Source organism: Lissotriton vulgaris, chromosome 2_2 (genome assembly GCF_964263255.1).
Source record: "Lissotriton vulgaris chromosome 2_2, aLisVul1.2, whole genome shotgun sequence".
Taxonomy (NCBI): domain Eukaryota; kingdom Metazoa; phylum Chordata; class Amphibia; order Caudata; family Salamandridae; genus Lissotriton; species Lissotriton vulgaris.
The window spans coordinates 283,239,527-283,266,059 of NC_141688.1; the positions used below are offsets into that span (position 1 = coordinate 283,239,527).

A 26,533-nucleotide genomic window follows, 5' to 3' on the forward strand; every position below is an offset into this window, starting at 1 on the left:
GGAGGCGAGGAAGCCGTCAACCAGAGCATGCTATGCCGCGAAATGGAAGCGTTTTGTCATTTACTGTGCAAACAATGACATAAACCCGCTAGATGCGTCTATCCCTAACATCATTTGCTATCTGTTACACCTTTACAAGTGCAAACTAGCGTACACTTCTATTCGGATACATCTATCCGCCATCGCAGCTTACCTTCAGAATAGGCAGCATCTCTCAGTCTTCAGGGTGCCTGCCATTAAAGCGTTTCTTGAAGGCCTGAAACGGGTCATTCCCCCAAGAACACCGCCAGCTCCCGTGTGGAACCTCAATGTGGTCCTCACCAGGCTGATGGGACCACCGTTTGAGCCAATGCACTCGTGCGAACTGCAATTCCTAACGTGGAAAGTTGCTTTCCTAATTGCCATTACGTCACTAAGACGCGTAAGTGAGTTGCAAGCACTCACGATACAAGAGCCTTTCATCCAGATTCATCCAAATAGGGTGGTACTACGTACTAACCCCAAATTCCTTCCAAAGGTGGTGTCACACTTTCATCTCAACCAAACTATCGATTTGCCTGCATTCTTCCAAAATCCACAAACAGTGGCGGAGAGGATGCTCCATACCTTAGACGTACGGAGGGCATTGATGTACTACATAGACAGGACACAACACTTTAGGAAGACAAAACAACTCTTTGTTGCCTTCTCACCACAACACAAGGGCAACCCAATTTCCAAAGCAGGAATAGCCAGATGGATTGTTAAGTGCATCCAAATCTGTTATCATAAAGCCAAGCGCACTTTAACAATACCCCCAAAGGCACACTCCACACGCAAGTTGGGGGCATCCATGGCTTTCCTTGGAAACATTCCTCTAGAGGATATTTGCAGAGCAGCCACGTGGGTTACACCACATACCTTTACAAAACACTACTGTGTTGATGTACATTCCAAACAGCAAGCGGCTGTAGGACAGGCTGTTCTCAAGACACTTTTTCAGGTTTCTGCAGCTGGCACGGGCAACCGCCGCTGATGGAGGGACTGCTATGTATTCTATGCAAAGATATGAATTTAGCAGCCCACATGCCTCGAACTGAATATGCTACTTACCAGTATGCATCTGTTCTTGGCATGTAGGGCTGCTAACATTCATATCGCCCACCCTCCTCCCCGGTGCCTGTCGCAGCTGCAGATATACTATTGTATTCAATCATTAGCATGGACATCCTTTACACTTGCCACTCCATCCTCTGCCACAATGGCGAAAAACAATCTGGGGATGGAGCCGATGCCCATGCGCACTGTAGTCCAGGGGAGGAGCCACCCATCTCAGGATACTTCGAAGACTCTTCCAGGACAACAATGTGCGATCATCCGGACCCAACACTAGGTGGCGATCTAATGCAAAGATATGAATGTTAGCAGCCCTACATGCCAAGAACAGATGCATACTGGTAAGTAGCATATTCAATTTAGGGCCACCCCTGAACCTTGCTACCGTAGGCTAGAAACTACAAGAAGAAAAGGAGGACCGAACAGCCGTGCCAAAGCTAACAAGAGGAGGACCCCCACTGACTTGGCGCCAGCCCTACCGGCCTGTCCACACCTCGAACCTGCTCCAGCGAAATCCCGGTGTGTCCTGCAGGCAGCAACCTCAACAAACCCGGAGGACCTGCCTGCCTTCAATCCCAACGACTCTATATCCTGTGAACACCGAATTTGTTCACACAACAGACTCCAGCTCCGCAAGTATCCGCAAATATGCACCACTCTGCACCTGACACCCACGGCCTAAGTTCGAGAGGCCAACACCCAGAGTAGGTCTCCCCGGCGATCCTTACCAGAGATCCGGCGACCCCTGACCTGCATCCAGCCGACGCCTGCAGCCTCAAACTGGAAGGTCCCCCCAACTGCAACCAGGAGCTGGTAAGAAGATCCGACCCTAAAAGGCACCCCTGCACCCGACGCCCCTCAGCCTTCGGTGGCCCAACTGACAGTTCCTAACCAACCCCCAACATCCCAACTTACCTCTCCAAGTGGTGGTCGCACCCAGAAGACCTGCATACCCGAGCCTGCAGTGTGTTTGCAAACCAGAGACTCCCCATTGAAAGCTACAGGGCACCCTACACCGAAACAGCACTCTTCACCCGGCCGCCCCAGTGCTGCTGAGGGTGCTTCTTTTGTGTTAGCCTAAACCCCTATTTGCCCTGTGCTTAAGTCAAGGAGCTTTGCTCCCACAACCCAGTGGCCTGCTTATCAGCAGCCAACAACCGGAGGCCCCCTATCCCCTATTGGATAACATTCGGTCTCAGCACTTGACACCGGCCGCCCTAGTGCCCCTGATGGTGTTACAGGAGTGCATCCTTGCCCCTGAGGGTCCCCTGAGGCTAACACCAGAAAACGAACTCCCACAACAAAGTTCTTACCTTTAAACAGATAAAACTATTTTCCTCCTTGGGGGTACATTTACTGTTTTTCAATGAAAAGTTTGTAAGTGTGGAGTTAGAAAACCTAAAGAAATTCTTTAAAATTGTACTAACAAAAAAACGCTTTTACTTACCTGTTTACAGCAACTGTCCCAGTGTAGTATCCAGGTATACTACACTGTGTAAGAAAAGTAATCTGAAAGTAATGTACTGGTCATTTTACTAAAAAGCCCATTCAAAATATATGTACTGTATTTATAAAGCATTGCATTTCTCTGAAACAATACTGTAAGTCAAAACAAAGTGCATATACAACTACGATCCAAACTGTATATTTACTGCAAAGCAATTATCACTTACCTGTGCCAGGCTTGCTTGGTTCTAGGAAATAAAATAACTAAAAGAATATTTTTATACAAAAACAATAGGTCTGAAGTCCAGTCTTGAATTCATTTGCTGACCCGGTGTGTAAAACAAATGCTTAACACTGTCCTCTGATAAAGTCTTACTGCTCGACCACACTACCACAAATTGAGAGTAAGGTGCTATCTAACTTTACCTCTGACTACTTTTGGGGTTCCACTGGACTCTGTGCACACTATACCTCACTATCGTCTAGTATATACAGAGCCAACTTCCTACATTATGCGTTACCACAATCCTGTGACTACCTTTCTTTGAGCCCTGAATGATTTTTAACAGAAACCACATTGTTTGAGTCTAGATAATATTATTGTCTATGTGTGAGACATGGCATTTGGTGGCTTATTAGTATTGGCAGGTCTGCTTTGGTGCTCTTTTTGCAGTGTTATGCCACAAACTGTGCCACATCACTTTTTTTTTTAATTCAGTTGCTGCCTATTCTGTAAACTATTGTTTTATTACCTTGCTTTCTGTGTTTTCTCAAAGTAATTCGAAAAGCTGTTACTCCACAGTATATATTAGAGTTAACATTGTCGGCCCTTGTGTGGTTGTCCTTATTGAGTATGCTGCATTTGGTGAAATTTAAGATTCTTACTTTGAGATTACATCTATTTTTAGTCTATTTGTCTGCAATTTGTGCTTTCTCTTTTACTACATGTGTAGGAATTGGCAGCAAATTCAGCCTACATTACCCAATGTTTTTGACAACATGCTGAACTTAAGCTGAGGTTCTGAGGTTTAAAACTGGTGCTGTGCATCCCAGCTCCCAACATCTTCATTAAAAGCAGAAAATTAAAATACCACAGCATTTTTTACATGGGGTTTGGACTGAGTCATCTATTTCTTTAGAGTTTATCCCAACATTCTTGAAAGGGCTGCAAGGTTGTTATTAACGGGTTCTGCAGTCAGTGTAAAAAAAACTGCTAAGGTGCCACAACGTTTAAGTCTAGCCAGACCCTTAATTACAGTTCCATACTGATTATACCAGACCCAGCAAGAAAGGCTTTGATGTGCCTGAGAAGCAAAGTTCTACCTAGCTGGAGTTCACAGTCCGGCACTACAACTACTTGTATGGGTAAACCATCAGAGATCTGTTGGTAGTGCAACTAAGAAGCATCTTAAGATGCTTGGCATGCATTAGCCCTCAAGGGACTGCCCTCAAGTAGGGAGTACTGTACTAACAAGAGTGCAACAGGTAGTCTGGCCTTCCTTGTAGATGCTGCGCCTCAAAAAATTCCAAGTATTGCTTTGCTGTTTCATGGCACTAGCTCCAGAAAGTAAGAAAAGCCAGAATGACACAATTGCTACTGGTTCTAGATCCTGTATTACCTGATCGCTCCAGTCATACCTACAGTAACTGGCCAAGTGGTTTGGCACAAAATGACAAAGGACAGAAGCTGTCTAAAGTCTGCTTTTTAGGTCGAGGATTGTCGCACTGCGTAAGCAGTGGGGGTGGAGCTCCGAAGAATTAATGTTTTTTAGTAAGGGGGCTTGAACCCGCCCCTCTTCTCCATTGGCTGGCTTCCTAAACGGAGGCCAGCCATTAGAGGAGAGGGGTGTCACTCGGTTCAAGCCCCGTCTTTTTCGGATTCAGGGGAGTTTTTTTAAGCTTCTTTCTATTTAGTTTCTCCTGGAATTTTACCTTCCAGCCAATGGGAAGAGGAGAGAAAGTAAACCACGCCCCCGAATCTGAAAAAGACTATGCTTTCTCCGAGGCATTTCTGCCTCGCCTAGGAGAAAGCATGTTGCTTGTTTTCTCTTTGTCCTCTGTATTTTCACAGGGAGGAGAGACCCCGCCATACACACCACCTATCTTTGTGGGGAGGGATGTTTGGAGCGCACCAAACGTGAGTATTGTGTGGGAAACGTGATTACACCAAGTTTCGCTTCTCTGGGAAAGGATCTGGGATAGATTATACCTTGAAGTCTCAGCAAACGCTTTAGTGGGAGAAATGAACTTTCCACCTCACCCCTCCCACCTCGTCGCTCTCTCTGCTCCGCCATACCCCTGCCTCGCCCTACCCCCTCCCTCCCCCCTTCTCCCGCACTCCCCTCCCCAACCGTCAAGTCCCTGGAATCATTATCCTCGTCTCTCCAGCCTCTCGGATGGGAGGCTGAGGCTGCCTTGCAACAGCCACACAGCTCGGGAGCCTAGAGGAACTGAAAGTTACTGGGGATTTTTTGTGTAGCATCCTGAGTGTCATGGTTCCCCTGCTGCCTCCACGAGACGCCTCTGTGCGCACGTCTACATAGAATTAAGTCGGTGTAGATGCCCGGGCGACAGAAAGTGCCACCGGCGAAGCAACCAACATCCGTGAGGCTGGAGTGCACGTAGCGCCTTGAAGTGCAGTACGGGATGACTTTTTAGCTAAGGGTAATTTTTGTTGTTGTTGTTTTTGACGAGTACCCAGGTTTGAAAAAAATACCGGTAAAATGGGAGTGATGTGCAATAGTGAACGGCGTTATCATAATATTCACAAATTGCGTCTTAGTGAAACATGCCTGGCCCTGTACGGGGTATACAGTGCCTTTCTGCGCGGTGGGGTTCTACGCCGTGAGCAGTGGTCCGTGTGCCCCCCCCCCCCTCTAAGCACCAGGTATGAGCTCGTGGACAAGAGTTAATAAAGATCCTTCAACTCCTCCTGGCTCTGCCTTTCACCACTGTGGACAGTGACCAGGCAGGCTTGCACTCACATCGAGCACGAGGGAGTGAACACACGGAGGTGGTGCTTTTTTTTTATGTGCGTTGCATGTTATATGTGTGCTTTGATTGTTGTGTGTCTCCCTTCCGTGGCCGGGCACGCAGAGGTGGAAGGAGTGCCGTGCGTGTGAAGCGCGTGTGCGTGTGTTTACCACACTAACCGGAGATGGACGTCTCTCTGAGAGTGCACAGAGCTCACTGCTCCTGTGTCCTCAGTGACTATACGGGCGTGGCAGGACCCAAGCTGAGTTGGGGCCACCAGCGTGAGTGTATGACCACTGCTGGGAAGGAGGGGCTGTGTGTCTGATGATGCTTGTGTGAAAGCGTGTGTGTGTGTGTATGAGCGTGTCCGCACACAGTCCGCAGCTGGCATCTCTCTGAGGAAATACACAGCTAACCGTGGCAGTATTCACCTTTGAGCACATGGGGTGGGGCAGGACCCAAGCGGAGGTGGGGGCACCAGCGTGACTAACTGACCACTATCCGAGGGGGGATGGGGCACATGTGGTGGGGCAGGACCCAAGCGGAGGTGGGGGCATCAGCATGGGTATATGGGATGCAGCGCCAGAATAGAGGGGGGCTGTGCTCAAAGGCAACAGTGGGAGAACATTGGCGTGGGAGCGGGGGGCCCCCTTCCTTGCTGCACATAGTGCATTCGCGATTAATAACTCATGTATGGGCCTCAGGTGCTGTGGGGCGGGCCGGGCCCTCTCCCAACATACACATACACAGCTGTAAACATCTCCCAGCTAGCTGCAGCCGCCACACACAACACACGTAGCGTATCTCCGCCTGCTGGAGCTGGCATACAAATTGCGCCTTAGTGATACATGCCTGGCCCTGTTCGGGGTATACGAACGCCTAAAGAATGAATGACTGAATGCAAGTGTTCAATGAACTGTTTTAGGAAGCACATGTTCTTCTGAGTGGTTTCTATTAGTTTTTGAAACAGGGACAAGCGAAGGCGGACCCCCGCGTTGCAACGGAGGAGTCGTGCAAGCAGATAGGGGGGGCTTCCTTGCAACAAAAAAAACAAGCATTTACAATGCAACCGTTTCGCCTTTGTAAAAGTTAGAGCTATTGGCATTGTAAATGACAATTTTTTTATTTATGTGTTGGTTTTGAAAACAGATAAATAAATGGTATTGTTATTTACAATGCCAATAGCTTAATCTCTCGCAAATGCGAGACCTATTGCATTTGCACCCACACACACACAGAGCCACCCACACATAGAGCCACCTACAAAAAAGAGCTAGCCACACAGGCAGAGCCCCAACACATGCAGAGCTCTGTAATGAGTACACATTTGCAGGCAGCTGCACACTGTAAAGAATACATGCTTATTTTGTACATATATATTCAACCTAGCTCGTTCACATATTGTAAGCACTCTGCTATGTGACCTATACTGAGCAGACCTGTCACCAAAATACTTCAAGCACCCACCTATGTAGCCTATGAAGTGCAGTTTAACGATCATACCCTACACATGAGGCTTTATACCAAAACACACTGCATGCCCAGGCCCGTCACCCACGATACACAGTGCAAAATCAGCTCCACTAGCTGGAAAACAAAAACCTAGCTGCCAACCACAATACTTTTCTGAGCACGCTGACATCTGTGTCATACTGAGCACTCAGCTTACAGCCACTGGGCATTACGCACATCAACTTAGAGTACAAAACAGAATGCAATCACATACAGTAAACTGCTTGCTATCTGTCGCAAAGTGACCAAATCCAATTGTCATACATGATACCCGCAAATCCAGGTGTGACTTACAGCAAACTACAGCCGGCTCTTGCTAACTTTTCTACACAGTGCACAACCAGTTGTTACTATTTTTACACAGGAACCTGCTATGCACTGTACAATACAAGAAGTTGTTACTTTACTTTAAGTACATCCATGTGTCAACCATATCATAGTATGCACAGCTGGATGACAACAACTGTGCAGACATATGTCATAATGGTGCACAATCAGCTGTCCCTCCTAGTACACCGCACAGCCAGCTGTCACCTGTAAAATGTACGACTAGGAGTTGCCTACAGTAATTGTTCCCAACCAGCTTCCAACGGTGCACAATCAATCGTCATAAGCAGCACACTTACCCGCCGTCCACAGTACAGCTGTCACCTATAGTCCAATTGCACAGCACGCCATTAGAGTGTCTCCAGTATAGCTTGTTATCGGTGCGTGAGACTTGATAGTCAGCCGTTGGATGACATGAATTACACAAAGGTAATAGGAGAATGATCGGATCTGTGGCCTGCTACAATATGGCCTGAAGAACTCTGACTCCGCCATGCTTTAGCAAAACCTGAGAAGCATCTGTTATTAAGATGGCATTAATCCCTTTAACACCCACTACAGGACTGCTACCTCAGGCTAACAGTACCAAAACAAGAACCTACGTTTAATCCGGAGGCCAGAGTAGCATCTATGAGGACATTTGCAATTTTCACTTGGATTAAGACAGCTCGTTGTATTGATTTGCAGTGTATATTTTGTGTCCACAGCAGGTTTAAATTAAATTGCTTTTATATTCCACTTGCTACCCCCGACGAGGCGTTGACGTGCTTCAGAAGCTCGCTTAGTTGTTGGGGATCCCCTCTTAACCCACATCCTAGTTCTTTAGTGTTTACCAGTAGAGAATAAAGTATCCTGCAAAGTTGTTGGCTTGGTAAACAAACCAGGGCATGGCAAAGTGTCTTATTTCGTAAGGGTCAAACCTCACCAGCTTGTTCAAATTAGGCCAATAATTTGAGGGTGCCACAAAAATGTCAATGAGGAAAAGGTCTCTGTGAAACAAGATACCTGTTTTCCTGACCGGAGAAGTGCTTTTAACCTCATAGGAGCGTCGAACGTTCAGCGCCCAGTGCTGAACGTTCGAAGAACGAATGCTGGCCCGTCGGCCAACGGTCGTGCGCAGCACTTGCAAGGTAGTGCTTGCGACGACCGTTGGCCAACGGCAGCACTTAAGGGGTTATTGTTTCAAAAAGTTTTTTTTAAAAAGTACATTTGGATCATAAAGTAATTGTTTGCATTTAGCACCACTGTAGAGTAGCACCATGCACAGAGGCAATGTTGTTGAATTCAAACAAAGGAGAAAGGGTATGGCCTTAAAAGTCATCTGAAACTTCCTTCCAATTAAAGAGATGTACTGAAAAAATGCAAGAGCGTCAACTATACAAATACAATCTGCTGAGGTCTGCATCCTTATGTGGTCTCTGAAAACAAAGTGTGGTCAGAGACAGGGGAGTTAATTCACACAGAACCTTCATATCCTATTTTGGTATTTTTTCATTTGAAACTCTTCTTTTGCCATGTTAGCTAATGTAACTTGAGCAAAGCATTATAGAACCATGAGCCTTCACATGGAGGTGGTAATGAATTGAGATAATTAAAAATGCCAAGCTGGGTAAAACTCCAGGCCCAGCAACTGGGGTGTACTTTCACCCCCTATAATGCCTGCAATTATTGAAAAGGAATAGTTTTCATCTGAACTTTATGGGTTTGAAAGTCCATCTAGAGCTTTCCCGGCATTCTTTTTGCATTTACTTTATCCAAGTTGCACACCGCGCACCGTCCACTGCTAACCCCCCCCCCTCCCCCCCCTCCCCTCCACGCACACACTTTCGAGATAATTAAAGCGCTTGAAGCTTGGAAGTTTAATTCCCTGGGGTTGTAGCTCAGTGTGAGAAAGGTAATTTGTCTGTCCAGAACAAAGAGATTAGGTAGCAGCCGGTAAGCATATTCAATAAATGAGCATCAAATGTCCTACACTGTGGACACAGACAACACCAATTACGGAACTGCAAGGGAATTGCAGAGTGACATGTAAACTAGAAGATACTCCATTTTTACAGGTCGAAAAAAAAGGGGGAAAAAAGCAAAGATCACTTCATATTTATCCGCAGGTAATGAGTGCTGCAGAAAAACGAAATGTCTGAAAAGTGTGTGTAATGATCCGTGAGATTGCTGGGGGCGTTTCTTTGAAAGCAGGTCTCCGTTTTCAAGCAGGGTACGCTAAAATCTCCTCCGTGTAAGGCCAGGGTTTGTTATATATAAAAAAATCGTAAAATGGAGGCAGCGGGTTGAGAGAGCATTGTGTGTCGCCGTTTGCAATTAAAAGTGTCCTTCCAAACCTACCAGTCGGTGGGGTTGAATACCACCCAGGATAAGCGGCGCAGGAGCACGGGCACGCCCCGCGGCTCGGTGCAGGTGCTCAACTCCACGGACCCCAATTATTGCCGTGGGCTTGCAGTGGCCTGGCGGCTAGATTTATTTCGGCAGATATTTCGGGGTTACAGCTCTCTTCGAAGGCTACTTCCTCCCTTCAGTCATTTTGTGAGAAAATGACCTTTCTCGCGAGCACAAAACCTGAAGGAATGCTCCTCCCAGACAATAAAAAACAGAACTGTGAAAAAAAAGTGCTACCGTGAAATGCTAAAAATGTAAGCTTTGCTTACTGGAGGAGGGGGGCAAACAGAAGCTTGAAATCGTTAAAATGTTCTCATGGTGGGCCTGTGCACCGCCCCACGCAATCCATTAGAACTTGGGCTTCAATAAACAAATCCATGGTTAATTAAGCGGCATTTCACCGCGCACACGTATAGCAACCTTCATGAGAACTGTTTCCGGAGTGTGCATGACGACCTCTACACTACACACACTGCTCCATGGCTGCCAGTGAGCGAACACGCCTTCAACCCTGCATTTGATATTTATGGCCTTATTTAAAATCCCACGTAAAACCAGGTTCGGCTTAAACCGGGATTACAAATCGAGTGGTAATTAGCTCACTTGCCAGTTGCAGGTTTTCCACTGCACGCTTTTGCAAGATAAAACCTAAAAGTTTTACACATTGAAATAAGTGGAAAAACATGGTGTTACTGCATTCTAACCCACTCTGAAGCGTGGAACCCAGAACGGTGCTGTAATACCGCACTCCGTGGCATCAGTATTTCCTGGGGTGGTATTACCGCAACAATTAACGTGGCCCTTGCAGTCAAGTTTTGGTCCATCTGTTTAAAAGCTCCGACATGCGGATACTTGGTCCTGCAGCTGTTGTGCACCTCAAGGGCCACTATAGAAACAACAATTATACATGATGGCAAGAGTTTGATTAAGGAGAAGGAGAAAACACCCTGGAGATTTATTTTCCTACAGGGTTGCATCGGTCTTGTTTCTAAATCTATTTATCCACTCTGTGAAAACAAGTCAGGTCCCGGGCCGGCAGCCAATCACAGCGCGGCCCGGGGAATGACGTCACAGGGTGTCCTGGGCCGGCTGCCAATCACAGCGCGACCCGGGGAATGACGTCACGGGGCTGTCCCGGGCCGGCAGCCAATCACAGCGCGGCCCGGGACACACGGCAACAAGGGCGAGACTTAAAAAAAGAGTCAGAAACGCCCACGATTCGCCTTCTGACCGGGAAAAAGTGATTGACAACGATGTCTTCCAATGGCTAGCCTCCTTTTATGGAGCTAGCCAGTGGAAGAAGGGGGGGGGGTTCAAGTCCCCCATACTGTTCTAACATTAGATTTCGCCTGCGCCAAACGCTGCTTGCGCAGCTTTCGACAGGCGAAACCTAAAAACCGCGCCCTAATGTATGGTTAATTAAATAATCCGTCAAAAGCTTCCAAGGTGACGCTTCTGTCGTAACCCAATCTGGTTAGGTAGCATCTTATAGGAGAAAAAAAAGACATTCTCACCATCTGGAACCCAGCAATTTAGCGAGGACTGCACACGATTAACCACTCCTGATCCTGCCTCCCAGGGGAGGCGGTGTGAAGTTTAAGTGTTCTTAACCGATGGTCGCCTCTTTGGGCGACAACGAGCCGGCGTTTGGCATACATTAACGCCTGTATTGTGTGTGCTTATTCACATGTAAGTATACCTAACATTGTCTATGCGCCTGCATAAATGTTGCAAGTGTATTCTGAAAAGTACGCCTAACTTCCAAATATGTATATAAAATATATGTTTCAACCTGCTGTCTTTGCATTAATTTACCTCAGTTAAACTACTTTGTGTAACGGTACACCTGCTGAACCTTCAGTTTAAAAATAAAAATGCTAGAGTCAAGAATACAGTGTTTCTGCTTTCAAAGTTTTGCACCGACCGCATCACCCTTTTCTACACATTTCATCCGAAGGTGTTCTTGTGATTTGCCCCCCTTAAGGTGAGTGCTTAGAGTTTAACTTTCCTCCTGTTTGGAAATGAAAAGCTGATGATAAGCATTAGGACTTTCTACGTGCAAAACGTGTGTGTGTGTGCGTGGCTATGTCTGTGTGTGTGTGTGTGGCTATGTCTGTGTGTGTGTGTGTGGCTATGTCTGTGTGTGTGTGTGTGTGTGTGTGTGTGGCTCTGTGTCCGCAAATACTCTCTACTACTCTCTAATGCTCACCTATTACCATTGTAAATGACAATACCATTTATTTATGTTTTTTTTTTAAAAAACTGAAAAAAAATGTTGTGAGCAATGCCAATAGCTCTACCTTTAACAATGCCGAGACCATTGCATTGTAAATGCTTGTTGGGTATTGTGACCAGTGTCTTGGCCACTTAAATCCATCATTAAACAGTTTCTCCTAGTGCCTCCGTTGCCTGTCCTAGTTTTAGGTTCCCATGGCTCTTTTCATTCAGGCTCTGGTTTCCGTGGATTGGAATTTCACATCGTACAAACCTCAATCACATGCATCTGAGTCTCTCCTTTGGGAGATCAACGACTTGGATGCTAATGAGGAGCAATACTATGTGGCCGGTGTGTGTATGAGGGTTGGATAAAGGAAACCTTCCCCCACCAGGTCCTGTGTTGCCCTAAATATCCTCAAAGTGATCAAGTGTTCCCATGCTGGCACGTTTGCTGCGATTCAGAAAAGGGGGTGGTGATGAACAGAGTGTCTGAATTAAGCAGACCACTCTTACCCACTCCAAAGATCAGGGCTTGATCCATCACCGTTTTTTATCTCACTGCACCATCCCAGCTCAGAACCTGGCTATATGCAAATCAGTCTGTCCCTGGCCCAGTGCGTCATGGGAACAGGGCAGACTAAACTACCAAGCCAATTCTTTACCAGAAAGGAGACAAGCTACCGGGGACCGGTTTCTGGCATTTCAGCCGGCTTGCTTGAATCCTGATGGTGCAGTGAGAAAGGGACTCATGTCTGAGTATACCCTGCCACACCTATAGTGGCCAAAAACGATTCAGAAAAGGGGGTGGTGATGAACAGAGTGTCTTAATTAAGCAGACCACTCTTACCCAGTCCAAAGATCAGGGCTTGATCCATCACCGTTATTTATCTCACTGCACCATCCCAGCTCAGAACTGGCTATATGCAAATCAGTCTGTCCCTGGCCCAGTGCATCATGGGAACAGGGCAGACTAAACTACCAAGCCAATTCTTTACCAGAAAGGAGACAAGCTACCGGGGACCGGTTTCTGGCATTTCAGCCGTCTTCGGCCCGGCTTGCTTGAATCCTGATGGTGCAGTGAGAAAGGGACTCATGTCTGAGTATACCCTGCCACACCTATAGTGGCCAAAAACGATTCAGAAAAGGGGGTGGTGATGAACAGAGTGTCTGAATTAAGCAGACCACTCTTACCCAGTCCAAAGATCAGGGCACGTTTGCTGCAGCTTTCACATACTGATCGTCTTTCAAATGTGGTAATTCTGAGGGCTCTACTGTTTTTTCCCCAAAAGAAGTGAATCTTGCGCAGAAGACAGCATTGCCTTTTCCCACTCACACCCTCATCCGCCAAAGTGTCTCATTGTCTTGACCCTTAGAAGCTATTGAGCTTTTATCAGTGGCAGCTATTGAGCAGCTGCTGTTGGATTCTCTGGTACTTAGTAAGGTAGAAGAGTGTGAAGCTAATAGTCACTTCTATCTTAAAGAAATTTAGGCTGACTTTGCTGGTGTCAGGGTAGCTATATAATTAAAGCGCTTGAAGCTTGGTTGGGTTATTCGCTAATCTTTCTTAGGCTTCAACCTTTTTTGTTACTTCAGATCTTGAATGTGCATTACTGCCTCGCCTCTAATAGGCGGCGTGTAGTTTGTGTAACCATATTTCCTGCTCTGATACAATCGGTCTTTTAGATCGTCCTAATATTGTAACTTTTGTCTGCGGGAATCTTTGTAGAGGAGGAATCTGCTGGAAGAAGTATTGATTATAAGCCTAAGGCCTTTAATTTTAGATGGATACTTGTTCTTCCTTCAGATTCTCCACCCTTGGCCTCTGCTCTCTGAAGAAGGTTAATTCAAGCGGCATTTGTCTTTTTTAGATTAAGTTCTAACTGTTGCCCTCATAGGGGGTCCTATCCCGCGAGTGTGGAAATCAGCCCAGACTTCTATTGCCTTTAAAGGATCTGGTGTGTTATTTCCAGGACAGACTCTTTGACCGATCTATCGCCGGAGAAGCTTTTGTAACCACTTGGTGTGAATTTCCTTCAGGACATTGGGAAGTTAGTCTGATCCATGTGGAGATGGTTTTCATGGGTCATCTGGCTTTCTAGCTGCATTTGTTCATCTGATAGATTTTAAATCTCCTAAAGGGGCTCATACTGTGTGAAGCAGACAGCCCCAACACTTCAACACATTTACAGAGTATTTATAGGTACACTTAATAGCTTCTCATAAATGTTTTTTTCATTGGAAAAAAATGAGGTTAAAGTGATCTTATAGTTGGTAATTGTTATATTATCTTACTTTACTTTAAAAAAAAAAAGCCAAAGGTTAAAGGAATGTTGTAATTGGATGAAAAAGAAATTCTGTTAAAACATACGTTTTTAAACTAACAAAACCACTGCAATTCACCAGTTCTAGTTATGTTAGTAACTAGAACTAGTGTACTAAAGTAACTAATGATGTAACTCTAGGAAATTAGCAGTACATGGTGAGGGCAGGAGTTATAGTAACTTTAGGGCACAAGTCGTTTTACGTAAGGCAGACCTACTGGCTTTATCAAAGGGCGGAACACACAAATATAAATGGTAAGTCTATTTAGGTCAGCACATCAACATTTACAAAGACGACCTTTTGACCGAGACCATATGAGGTTAATGGGAGGTGGTGTGCCTGGCTGTCTACATTTAATTCTATTACTATGCCCTTTTCCCTTTATGTCCCTCCAAGCCTTTGCTGCATGGTTATTGTTTATCTTGATCATGTGTGTTTTTCAGTCCAGAAGGATTTGTCAGTAATGAAAATACCACCCTAGTCCTTTGTCTCTGTTCTTTGTCTTCACAGCATTACAGAGCACATTGATTTTGGCACACAGCTGCAGGAGCCAGGCGTGGAGCCCCTGTGCAATGGCAGTCTTGCAGCCAGCATGCACACCCTGGACCACCTTCAAGGTGTCTCCGGCAGGGCGAGTATACACTATACTGGGGAGAGCCAGCTAAAGGAGGTAAGAATTCCAGGACCATACTGGGCTCTCGCACTTGGATAAGTCTTTTTAATTGCTACACCTTTATGAAGCAACTGGGCTCACATGGGCAAGTGAACGCAGACTAAGGTCTTTACTATTTGGAGCGTTGGCAGAAACGTACTGCTTTAATCCTTCTTGCTGCCATAGCTGGCTTTGTCGCATCTCGCATGATGTTCAGCATTGCTGGCACAGTGTCGTGTTCATGTCTCCCATATCCCTCTGTAGCATGGCATAGTGCTCTCCATGACCATGGATCAAAGTCAGGTCATTTTAAAGAGAGTCCCCAGTTTTTATCTAGACTATCCAATATACATTTGTACTTTCTGAATTTGCAATACGTTGGACTTGCAGTTGATCATGAAGTGTTAAACAAAATACAATTATATATATAAGAAGTAAAATATAGGTTAAATGCATACAATTTTGTAGAAGTGAGAAGAATTTGACAAACCTCCAAACGGTGACCATGATTTTTGACCAGTGACTGGAGATAAATCACATTAAGTAACAATGTTTGCAAAAGAAACGGCTGTAAGCTTTTGGTAAAAATGATGCGCTGAGTGATACATAAATTAGAAGTAGAAGTATTACAAATCAGGAAATGGCTTTTCTTTAAAAATCCACAAATTGGGCAGAGGGTAAATAAAAACGGCCATTCACCAGAGCTCCATAATCTGGTTCTCATCATCTTATTTTCCGTAAGACTGTCCATCCCTTACATGCTTAATTATAGATCAAGACAAAACTGACACACCGGTTTTGCTTCATCATGTTCAATATAATGAGATGAAAGAAGACATTACAAGATGAAAACCTCATGGTTCTAAAGTCCTTTCTAGCTTAAGCATTTTATATCTCGTGAAGATAACCATTATTGAAGTTCCACAAGAATGATGCTTCAAAAATTCATGGGTTACGATAATTTAAGTTCATGGCAATTCATTGGAACAGTGATAGTTTCGTTCTGCTCAACCATATCATGAACCCTAAATAAGTTGCTTTAAATATATCAATGTTCGACGCATATGGGCTGCAGATGGTACATTTATGAATAGATCGCCATCTGGTGTTGGGCTCGGATGTTTGCACTTGTTTTTCTCTTGGAGAAGTTTTTGTCGTCACAAGACTGATGACTCCTCCTTTGGTTGCTAGTGCGCATGGGCATCGGCTCCATCCTTAGATTGTTTTGCCATAGTGGGGTTAGATGGAGTAGTATGATAGAATACAGATAGAAATGCCCATGTAAGTGGATCTAAATAAGATAGTGTTGGACCAGACACAGGTTTCCGGGGAGGCTGGGAGGGCATGACCTCAGGAGCCAGATCGCTAGGTTCAATTGTTTGGCATCTGGGTGCATTATTTCTCCATGGTTCTGTGTAAGGTGCATGGGTAATATTTCTAACTTTTGATGTGGCACCTGTGAGAGTTGCAGTAGCGTGGTGAACCACGGCTGTCGTGCCCACGTGAGTGCTACTAGTATCATTGTCATTGAATGTTGTTGCAGTCTTCGAACCACTAATGGAATTAGTGGGAGAGGGGGAAAAGCGTATGCAATTTTGTTGGACCAATTTATCCATAACGCATTGCCCTGCGACAGGTGGTGTGGGTACCTGGATGCGAAGTTTTGGCATTTTGCATTCTGCTAAGTGGCAAATAGATCTATCTCTGGTTGTCCCCATCTTTATTCATAAATGTACCACTCTGCAGCCCTCTATGCCAAGAACAGATGCATACTGGTAAGTAGCATATTCCATATTGATCATGCAGGAGTGTGCATTAGCAGTCTGCACTCCATACTGTAGTAATAGTGGTCATAACTTTTGCAAAAATCTAGACTTGTTGTATAGTGCACATCACAAATGATCTTAAATAGTAGCTGTGATTCTTGTTGTTACACTGGGTCCTTGTGATATTCAATGTCTACATCATAATAAGGTTTTTGCAGCCTCACATTTCATGCCTAGGCAATGTTTAAAACTATCCTGGGAGTGGTGTGGCACAGCAGCCAGAGCAGCTGACTCAGGATTGCTGGGGCTCACAGTTCGATCCCCGGCGCTAGCGGCAGCTCAGCACCATGTGACTCTGAGCAATAGCTCACTGAATCTCCCCGAGGGGTGATATGTTCGTACTTTACAAATATGGATTATATTATAATATATTATCCTGTGGATTTTAGTTGTGGCACAGCTTGGGGATCGGTGCCACCCCTTCATGCTGAATGCCTTCAGAGGCTCCTGAAAGTGTACTGAGGCGGCGGACTAGAGTCCATAATGTCCAAATAGCCTTCAATCAAGTGGACGTTCAGGAGGGATTCAGGAATTGACACTGTGGCAGTTCTCATTCAGGTTCTCCTGTTTCCATGGTTTAGCTCTCTCAGCTGGTCGGTTTTCCTTCTTCGCCCATCCTCAGACTCTCTTAGAAGTGTAAAGTTTTCAGTGCATGCGTCTAAGCCGACTTAACTTCATGCCCACTTACTGTCTGAGCTGATATGCTTTTATTGTTTTTAGTTATAGATGCATATAATCAAAGTGTGATTCAAGATAACACACTTGTCTCCTTTTTTTGCTTAGTCTTCATGTATTAGTGTCTGCAAGTTCTGCATTTGTTTTCATTCAAGGATGAAAATGAGTGATCACATCTTATAAAAACGGAAGTATTTGATTTATAGTCAGAGAGGGACTTCGCTCTAGGACGATCACACTGGTTTACAGCACCAACCAGCCTCAGTCGGCGGTGTGGTCAATGGCTGCGTGAAGCGGTGGCTATGAGAAGTTGGCCTGGCATATGATGTCCACTTTTATAGTGGGCACCTTGCACCAGTCCAAACGACCCTTATTGATGGTAGGTTTAAGACAACATTTATAGAAAGCTATCCTAGTGGTAGCTGTGGAGAGCAGCCTTCAGTGTCTGAAAAGCATTCACTGAATGCAACCCACCCTGCCCCAATACACTAAAGCCTGTCTGGGGAGGTGCTAGCACCTGCCTGAACAGGAAACCTACTGTCCTCTGCTCCCCTGCCGGAGTTTCGTACAGCAGCATGAGGTCAGACTCGTGTCTGTGGCAGCAGCATCCATTTTGTGAAAACTATTACCGGGAAAGTAAGTGGGTACATGTCCTCTCCCTCTAGAAGGGTGGAATGCTACCCCCGCCGCTAGAACTGGCAGTGGGGGGAGGGTAGTATTCCAAAGCCGACATGTTTTGATAAAGCCATTCCAAAGTTAGCATTAACCGCGAGGATTATAATGCACTTAAGAGTATATGGTATGGCCATATCACTGAACAGCTATAAGGAAGGGATTCCGAAAGCTGCAGAGGGGCTCAGCTCATGCTAGGGCACCCTCTCACACAAAACCAAGCACTCTCCCTTCAAGATTGTCAAGGCCTGCCTTAGGAGTGACTTATAGGTTTATATGTGTCTGTTTTAAATGGTAGATATAGGTATACTATATCTAAGTATGGGGTGCTGACACCACCTTACCCAGGCTGCAAGTGCAGACCTGTGGTGCCATTTTGGAAGGTTTCCCAGGGGTGGCATAATACATGCTTCAGTCCCTGGTAGGCCTCTGGGGTACATATGCCCTTGGTACCTAAGGTACCATATACTAGGGACTCACAAGGGTAACCCAGTAACCAAAATGAAGGGAACATGATGTACATGCAATCAATTTAGAGAGAGAACAGCTAGACTGCGGTACTGTTTAACAGGGCCACAGTGAAACTAAAGTCGATAAAGCAGTGAAACACAGCAAAAAGTGGGGGTAACCATAGGGAGCAGATCCTACTCTCTTACAGTGGCCTTCAGCCTGTTCTGTTCTTTTTTGACCCCTGTACAAACTGTGATAGAAAATAGCTCACTTGCCAATTCTAAATGAAAAGACTGATAGAAACAACAATGTAGGCTTGCTATTTACTGTTTTTGCTAAAACTAACATGGCGCTTAGAAATGGCTCGAGAGTCTCCAACGTTCTCGCTGTTTTGGTGACCATGGCATGTGTAGTTGAATTCCTTTTTGCATTCTCTGTTATTACCATTTACATTTTATATACTAGTTAGTATTTTAAAATAAACTTCTTTCTATACATATCCCATTCCTTAGTGCTATTTTGAGTGTTATTCACTTATGAAGGATTGTTTGGAGTGCCACCGTGTCCCTGAACTCGTCTTCAGGGACTGATCGTTGCCAGAAACCACTTCGGAGTGCGGCATTGCTCAATGGGCTGCGTATGGATTACAGTCAAATTTCGTTTCTAATATGTATTGTGGCATTGACTTAACTCCATGTACTAGGCGATTCGAAATCCACCCCTGCAGCTCTGAGTGGAGAGGGCCAGATCGTTTCAGGAAGAAAGCTGCAGAAGAGAACTGGATCAATACTAGGCAGATCTAGAGTTGGCCAAGACTGGTGGTCACTGTAGGTGGTGCCGGGATAGCCGGGTATAGGAACAGAGCAAAGCAAAGCAAATAAATACTCGGGGTTAAGGCAAACTATCTCAGTTTATCACAAGACCGTTGCAACAATACTTTCGCATCAATAATAGGATCTTGCTCCTAATAATAGCTATACTGTGCAGTCATACTCAGACTAAACTCTTTATCATCCAATCATTCCACCGGCTAGACAATCACTGGGGCGCGAAGTAAGACGCGAAAGGGATAGCTAACAACCAGGAACGACTGATTAGCATGGAAACTGCAACAAGCAATTGACATTTTCGGGAATGGTGACAGAAAACCAGTGCTGTAAAAATAACCAAGAAACTCAACCTATCTAAACCAGAGCTCCAAAATACTGGGAGATAACCAGCCAACGTCACTCTATCGACAGACGTTGCCTCAGAAGTCGCAGCAGAGACGAAACATTCAACAGCATGGAAAATAATAAGTGCACTATTTGAGTCGAACAATGTAATGGCAAAGGATACTTGAGGAATAACTTGGTCACATGGAAGAAAGACAATTAAATCCTATTGAAGGTATGTGCCAGTTTCCTGCAATATTCAATGTAAATTTAAGTCTGGAACACTGCTATGTCAAACTCTTGCATTATGTGGTAATATCGGAACAATCACACATGTATAGAGAGAGCTCAAATTCACATCTTTTTATGAGGTATCTGTGTTGCCATTGGGTATGCCCAGCTGTGAGTCTAGAGATCGTTGTGTGATAGTCTGAATCTTTATTTTACAGATGAGGCCTAAAAAGCCAAAATACATCAGAGGTTGCTGGTGTTGCAGTTCATATTTTCCGTGGCTTAGCTAATATGATTGGGTTTTGCATTTTAGGGCAAGGCCAAGACTAATTTGTTATTGTGCGCCAGTACAAAAAGGACTTGAAATGAATGTAGTGTGACCAGATACTGATTCAAACATTTCCATCCATTGTTTGTTTTGCTAGGACAATGGAAAGAAGTGGATTTGCAACCTAGAAGGTTTTTGCCAACTGTTGGAATGCGTTGAGGTCGAGTCCTAGACTGGCCAAGGAAGGCAGGATGCTAGGACTGTGAGGAGAGGCGGTGAAACTGGCAAAATAAGGGGAAACATAAGGTCAAAGAGTTCACATGTTCAACAGGACATGGTAAAATCAGAAACTACTCTTGGTTTCTTCAGCTTTTGGGCGGTAGTTCAACACTTGGGTCTGGAGCACAAAGTAGGAACTTATATTCATCCTAATATAGAGAGAAGACACATCTTCTCAGCTCACAATCACCCAGAAAAACTCAGAGCAATAAATACTTATCAAGGGGCTTGGGTTCGCCACTTCAAAAAAGTACAGTATTCTCAGGATTCAATACCAGAGTAAGAAAACCTGAAGCCGAGCATAAACAAGAAATCGTATGCATGATGGCGGGTGCATGCTACCAGGTGCAGAACTAGTTTTCATTGTGTAAATAGGTTTTTTGAATATTCTTAGACACAATTCCATCTAATAATTATGAAACATATTTTTGACGCAGTTTCTGCTGACCTGTAGTGGCTAAATTATTTGTAGAATTATGTAGTGTTGGCTAAAGGTAAGAGTGCTGAATTTGGGTCAAAACATGTAATCCTTTTCCACAACCAAGCTAGATATTTATGTAGCAAATGAGATTGCAGATGTTATGTTTGTTGTTTCTGGATTCTAGGAAGGCTCCTACACTTGTTGGTTATAAAGCTCTGCGCTTGGAGGATCCGTAATACTTTTCTGTCCCTTGAATGCATGATTCTGTGTAGTCCTATAATCTCAACTATTCTCGTCTAAGTTGTGCTTCATAGAGGCATGTGGGTCTTGGTTGAACCATGCTGAGGCTTGTGATAGGTTTTCTCCAACGGGTTGACCTTTATTAGAGGTTTAATTTTCTTACTCACCCTTCTGCAGGTTTTACAGAATCTTGGTAAAGACAAGTACCCACCACAATCATTTGAACAAGTTGGAACCCGAATAGCCAAGGTTTTAGAGAAGGTAGTATTATTGGACTGCAATATTAACATTTTTTACCTATCCGCAACCTTCCACTTCAGCCTGATCTTTTTGTTGTTGTTGATATATTACAGAATCAGACTTCTTGGGTATTGTCCAGCATGGCTGCTCTCTACTGGCGGGTAAAAGGTCAAGGAAAGAAAGCCATCGACTGTCTGCGCCAGGCCCTGCACTACGCCCCACACAGCATGAAGGTAAGTCAAGCCATACACTATGGACCCTGCAGAGAAGTCCAACCGCTGATGGGCCAACATGAAGGGGAGAAACTGTACTTTGAAGAGAGATGATAGGGTTCTAAAGCCTATATCAGAAATTATCAAGGGCCCCCTGAACTACTTGGTTCAGTTCCTAGGACAGGGAATAGCAATTGTAGAAAACAATTCCTAGGCATCTACAAGATCATTCATGTACCAATATAAGGAGAGTAAATCTCAACGCCAACAGCGGCTGCACCGGACCGAATTGGAGTTTATCAGCTCTTTTACTTTATACGGGCAAGGCGATCAGCTTAATCATTTCTGACGTCAGTCACAGTAGGATCCTTTTTCACAGCCACCATCCCGCAGCGACTACCATCTGTGGAGTAACCAAGTGACACTATATTTTAACCAGACCGCAGATCGCATACTACAAAGGAGGTATCAACACCTCAGGTGGTTAAAGAAAGAAGACGGAGGTCCACATTCGAGTCATTAGGGTCTTCTACTTACCAGTATCCAATTTCTAATCTCAATATCAGCAACAAGGGATTTTTTAAAATATCTTTATCAACACAGAGGGAATAATCATATCCCTCAAGCAGCTATGTGTTATTCCACAAGCTTTTAAGTTGTGGTAATTTCCTGAAGAAGGCGTGTGACACGCCGAAACGCGCGTCGAAACTATTAACTACTACAAGAAGATATAATTTTAAATATGCAATAGTTATATGATTTGTTTTTTAAAAAAAATAGTTTTGCAATTATATGTATAACTCTATATATTGGACCAAGTAGAAATATATTGCTTATGTCTTTTTAACTTTTACGGATGTTTTGAATTTATTTTTGTTTTTTAATATTAGCGAGACAATTGTAGACAACTGAATAAAACTAAATATTTTTTTAATATATATATATATTTTTTTCTGTTTATTTCTGACTTACTCTCCTTATATTGGTACATGAATGATCTTGTAGTTGCCTAGGAATTGTTTTCTACAATTATGGTTCTAAAGCCTACAATGCTTTTGCAGTGAATTTAGTACGAATGCAATTTCTTCTCTGCAAACGGACATTGAGTCCAATACAAACGCTGTAATGGAGGACTGAGGTGTGAAGCAGGTTAAAATGAGAGTTTTCGTACGTTAGCCGCCACCTGTCTTTCTATAGAGATTTCAACAGTCGGCAATGCATTTTTTTGCGTTTTTAGACTTTATAGCTTACTGTTTCTTACTTTTTTACCCAGCTGAGGACTAGATTCTGCAGTGGGTGTCTTCAGCAGTCATATCTTCGGTTTTCTTTTTCCACTCCTTGAGTAACTTTAAACCGGTCAATAACATTTATGAACTGCTTATTTCTTTAGGTAATTAACTGAAATTGTTCATTTCTTAATGGATATGAATTAGGACGAGTAAATAATCAGAGAAGATAACACCTTTAAATGGACTCTAATGCCCACATGCATCAAGGTAAATTGCATTCGCAAAAGGTGCGAATCGCAAAATTCGGACGTTTTACGAATGCAATTTCCTTTTTTTAGACGCATCATGTTTTTTTATTTTTTCGCAATTCTTAATGCATAGCATTTTGCGATTTCTTAATTGCGATTCCTTAATTTTCGTAATTAAGAAATCGCAAAATGTAATAATGATGCATGTGGCCGTAAGATCCTGACTTTCATCCTTGTATTTACTTCGAGCCCTAGAGTGTTGTCCATCAGAGCACAGAATCTGTAATTAGTCCTTGGATAACAGGATTGCCTTTGTAATTATCATTTGAGAATAGTCTTTAGGACTATATTAAAATCCCATGGCGCATAAAATATAATGTTTGAAAAATAAAATCAGGTCCAAGAGGGGGTGGTGTGTTCCAGAGTTTCAGGGTAACCACTTGGTATATAATTGATGTCTATTTGAATTCATTTAATGACTTTGTCTTCTCGCTAGTTTGCTAATCTGATTTGAATCTTACCTTCATTGCTGTGGTAATTCTTTAGCTTGACCTATTTTGGAGAGCCCAGCTGTGGCCTAACTTTGGTATCTAAGATTGTGCCCATAGGGAGATATAATCTGTAGCATTGTATCATCAAAAATCAAACTGTTGACTGACACCGGTCCTGATTGCTCATTCGGTATTCGCAAAGATACAAAAGTGATTAATTTACCATGTGCTCTTTGTACTCTTATGGGTATGCACTTATTGATTCTCACGCTTGTGGGTACCTTATAGCCCTGGGTGTGATCGGGAACAACCTCAGACCTTTGCTCATGCTCAATGTTACGCCCTTCCCAATATCGCTTTAAACTGCCTGAGGACACGGATCAGGGCCTGCTCCTCCTGTGCTCTTCAATTTTCTAATGGGGACTAGGACCGTAAAAGCTTTTTTGATGTTTTGTATGCACCTGGCTCACACCTGTGCCAGAACTGCAAGTTTGCAAACGCATCCAAGTTTTAAATGAAACCAAATGGCGGCTTTGCCTCAGTGCTGTCCTATACCTCATATCTCCGCTTAGTTTCACTACTAAAGTATTAATGAAGGAGTCTGCTACATCTCGGTTTTCAGTGCACTAGGGCGTCCGCCATCTCTGTTGCTGTTCTCAACATTTCTGTGTAGCTCCCTGAAGCCATACTTCTCTTTCCATGTAGGGGCTCTTGTGTCAACTGGCACTGCTTGTTTACCAGCACAAATATGCCACATACTGAGAATAATTGGATATAATCAAAATGATATGACAGATTAATTAATTATAAAAATTTTAACAATCCTCATAATTACTCATCTCTGGGGATTTAAATCTCATTGATTCGTTTGAAATACTTGTTCATTCAAGCAGTTATAACATTACTGGAATCATCAAATTGTACATCAAAAATTAAATTGTAAATTTGCCGAAACGTAGAAATACCATCACCAGTAAAAGAAGAGTGAACCTGCTGACCATATAAATTAAAATACACTAACCCAGATAATCATATCCAGATAAATCAAGGTCTATCAGGGAGTTTAATGTCCTATTTGCGTAGTGAAACTTGCAAAATATGTAGATCAGTGGTTCCCCAAAAATGTTAATATGTCCCACTGAATTTGAAAATATGAAATTCTTAAGTAGCAGAATCACATTTTGTAGAAGTTCAGGCAGCCTCTTTGAATACTTATTAAATGAAGGGCGTGCAGGCCTGTTCACGAAGATGGATAAAATAAGGTGGTGTGTGAAACCGAAAATAAAGTGACTCTGCGTACTCGAGGGGCAAACCTTGGGTATAAGTTACCCGAAAGGGGTGCTAGCCACTACGTTAGCGACAGGCTGTGGAAGAGACGGGTTGGTTAGTGTATGACAAAAAGGCTGTCGTTCTCCTTCTTCTGTTCATTATTACTTCACTGACTGTGGTGCCTGTCAAAGAACAGATGATGATTTGTCCTTATGGTTTTACCTAACTTTACAGATAATGGTTTGACATAGATTTCACTATGCCCCACTTGACTGTAGTTAAAAAACACACAAATGAGGGACGGAATGCAGAACAAATCAAACATGCACCCCCAGTCACAGATCTGGGTTTTCAATCCATTTTTGTTTTTGCTCACCGCACCACTCTGGACCCAAGCCATATGCAAATCAGTCTTGGCCCTGCTTCCCATGACTAGAGCACACTAGGTGTATTGTCCACAGCCATTTAAATATTTTAAATACAATTGTAATTGAGGGAGTTCCAGAATTGCAACCTTTTCTTACGGATAGATCCTTCAAAAATGATGTTCAAGCCCTCGCACTCTTGACTCTAGATGGTGGCAATGTCTTGCTATAGGACATCTCAGTCGACACACTGACACCACGCCCTAAATCGTTTGAGAACATACAAAACAATTTCCATATTTATGATGTCCCTGTATGGGTTGCGCACTCCATAATGTTCTTAATTTTTTTAAAGGTTTCTGTGCTTTCTCTCACCAATAGTTCCGTAAGGCTGGGGTTCTTCTGTAACGGAAATGGAGGTCTTTCAAACTCACATTGCGTGTTAGATAGACTGTGCCAATTTTGGTAAATTCTTTTTCTTGAACTCATTCATGTTTGTGTTAAGCATTGCGACGCTAATGATCATTTTTTGTTCTGTCTTAGATAAGAGCATTTCTTGGTGTAAAAAGCAAATGTTTTCATAAGTTCTTTTAGTTTCTTTGTGTATACCCTGGGCTTTAGTTTAAGAAGTGACTCAGAGTGTTGTAAGAAATCATCTTTGAGAAGATGGTTTATGTTAACCTGTAAATGCTGGCCTTACAGGAGGTTGTCCTGTAGGCTTCGGGGATGGAGCAGTCATGTCTTAGGAGGGTTTTCTATTCTGTGAGGTTTTTTATTCAGTGAAGTAATAAGTGTTATTATGAATTTTGACACAAACATCAAGGAAATCATTATATCCGGCGGTTTTCCTTTAAGCTTGGCAAATAAATATTTTCTTTAAATACAAAAACAATTATTAATCTATCTCCAGCGCAGTGATATATTGTGAAGGAAGGGGTTGCAGGTGAAGATGATTTTTTTTTCAAAATCAGTAATCAATAAAATGGCTCTCTCTGGAACAACGGGACATGCCATTACATTTTATTTGTTAATAGAACTCTCAATTTAACAATAACTAGCTTCTCTTCAAAGCAATCTTAGCTCTAGCTTGATTATTAATTTTTTAGAGCATTCTGTGGGGCCTGAGTTCTTTTTCCCGAGTAAGTTCAATTACAGCAAAGGCTTCATCTTGTGTAAAGTTGGTTTATAAATAAATTACTTCCAGCTTGGGCAGGATCTTGGTTTCAGTGTCATAATTTGTCTTCAGTCTGGCTATTGAAGTCAGTTGTTTCTCAGCGTATGATCCAACAGTTTTTGATAAATGTTTAGGCAATATTTCAGCATATATA

General features: G+C 43.6%; 1 protein-coding gene across 1 annotated transcript in view; it reads left to right on the plus strand.

Moving 5' to 3' along the window:
* Positions 1-26,533, plus strand: part of TTC17 (tetratricopeptide repeat domain 17) — a 575,315-nt gene that overhangs the window by 513,022 nt on the left and 35,760 nt on the right. Inside the window, exons 21-23 of the mRNA XM_086959610.1 lie at positions 14,794-14,953; positions 21,329-21,412; positions 21,505-21,624. Coding sequence (XP_086815736.1) covers positions 14,794-14,953; positions 21,329-21,412; positions 21,505-21,624 — 364 coding nt within the window. The remainder of the gene's footprint in view (positions 1-14,793; positions 14,954-21,328; positions 21,413-21,504; positions 21,625-26,533) is intronic.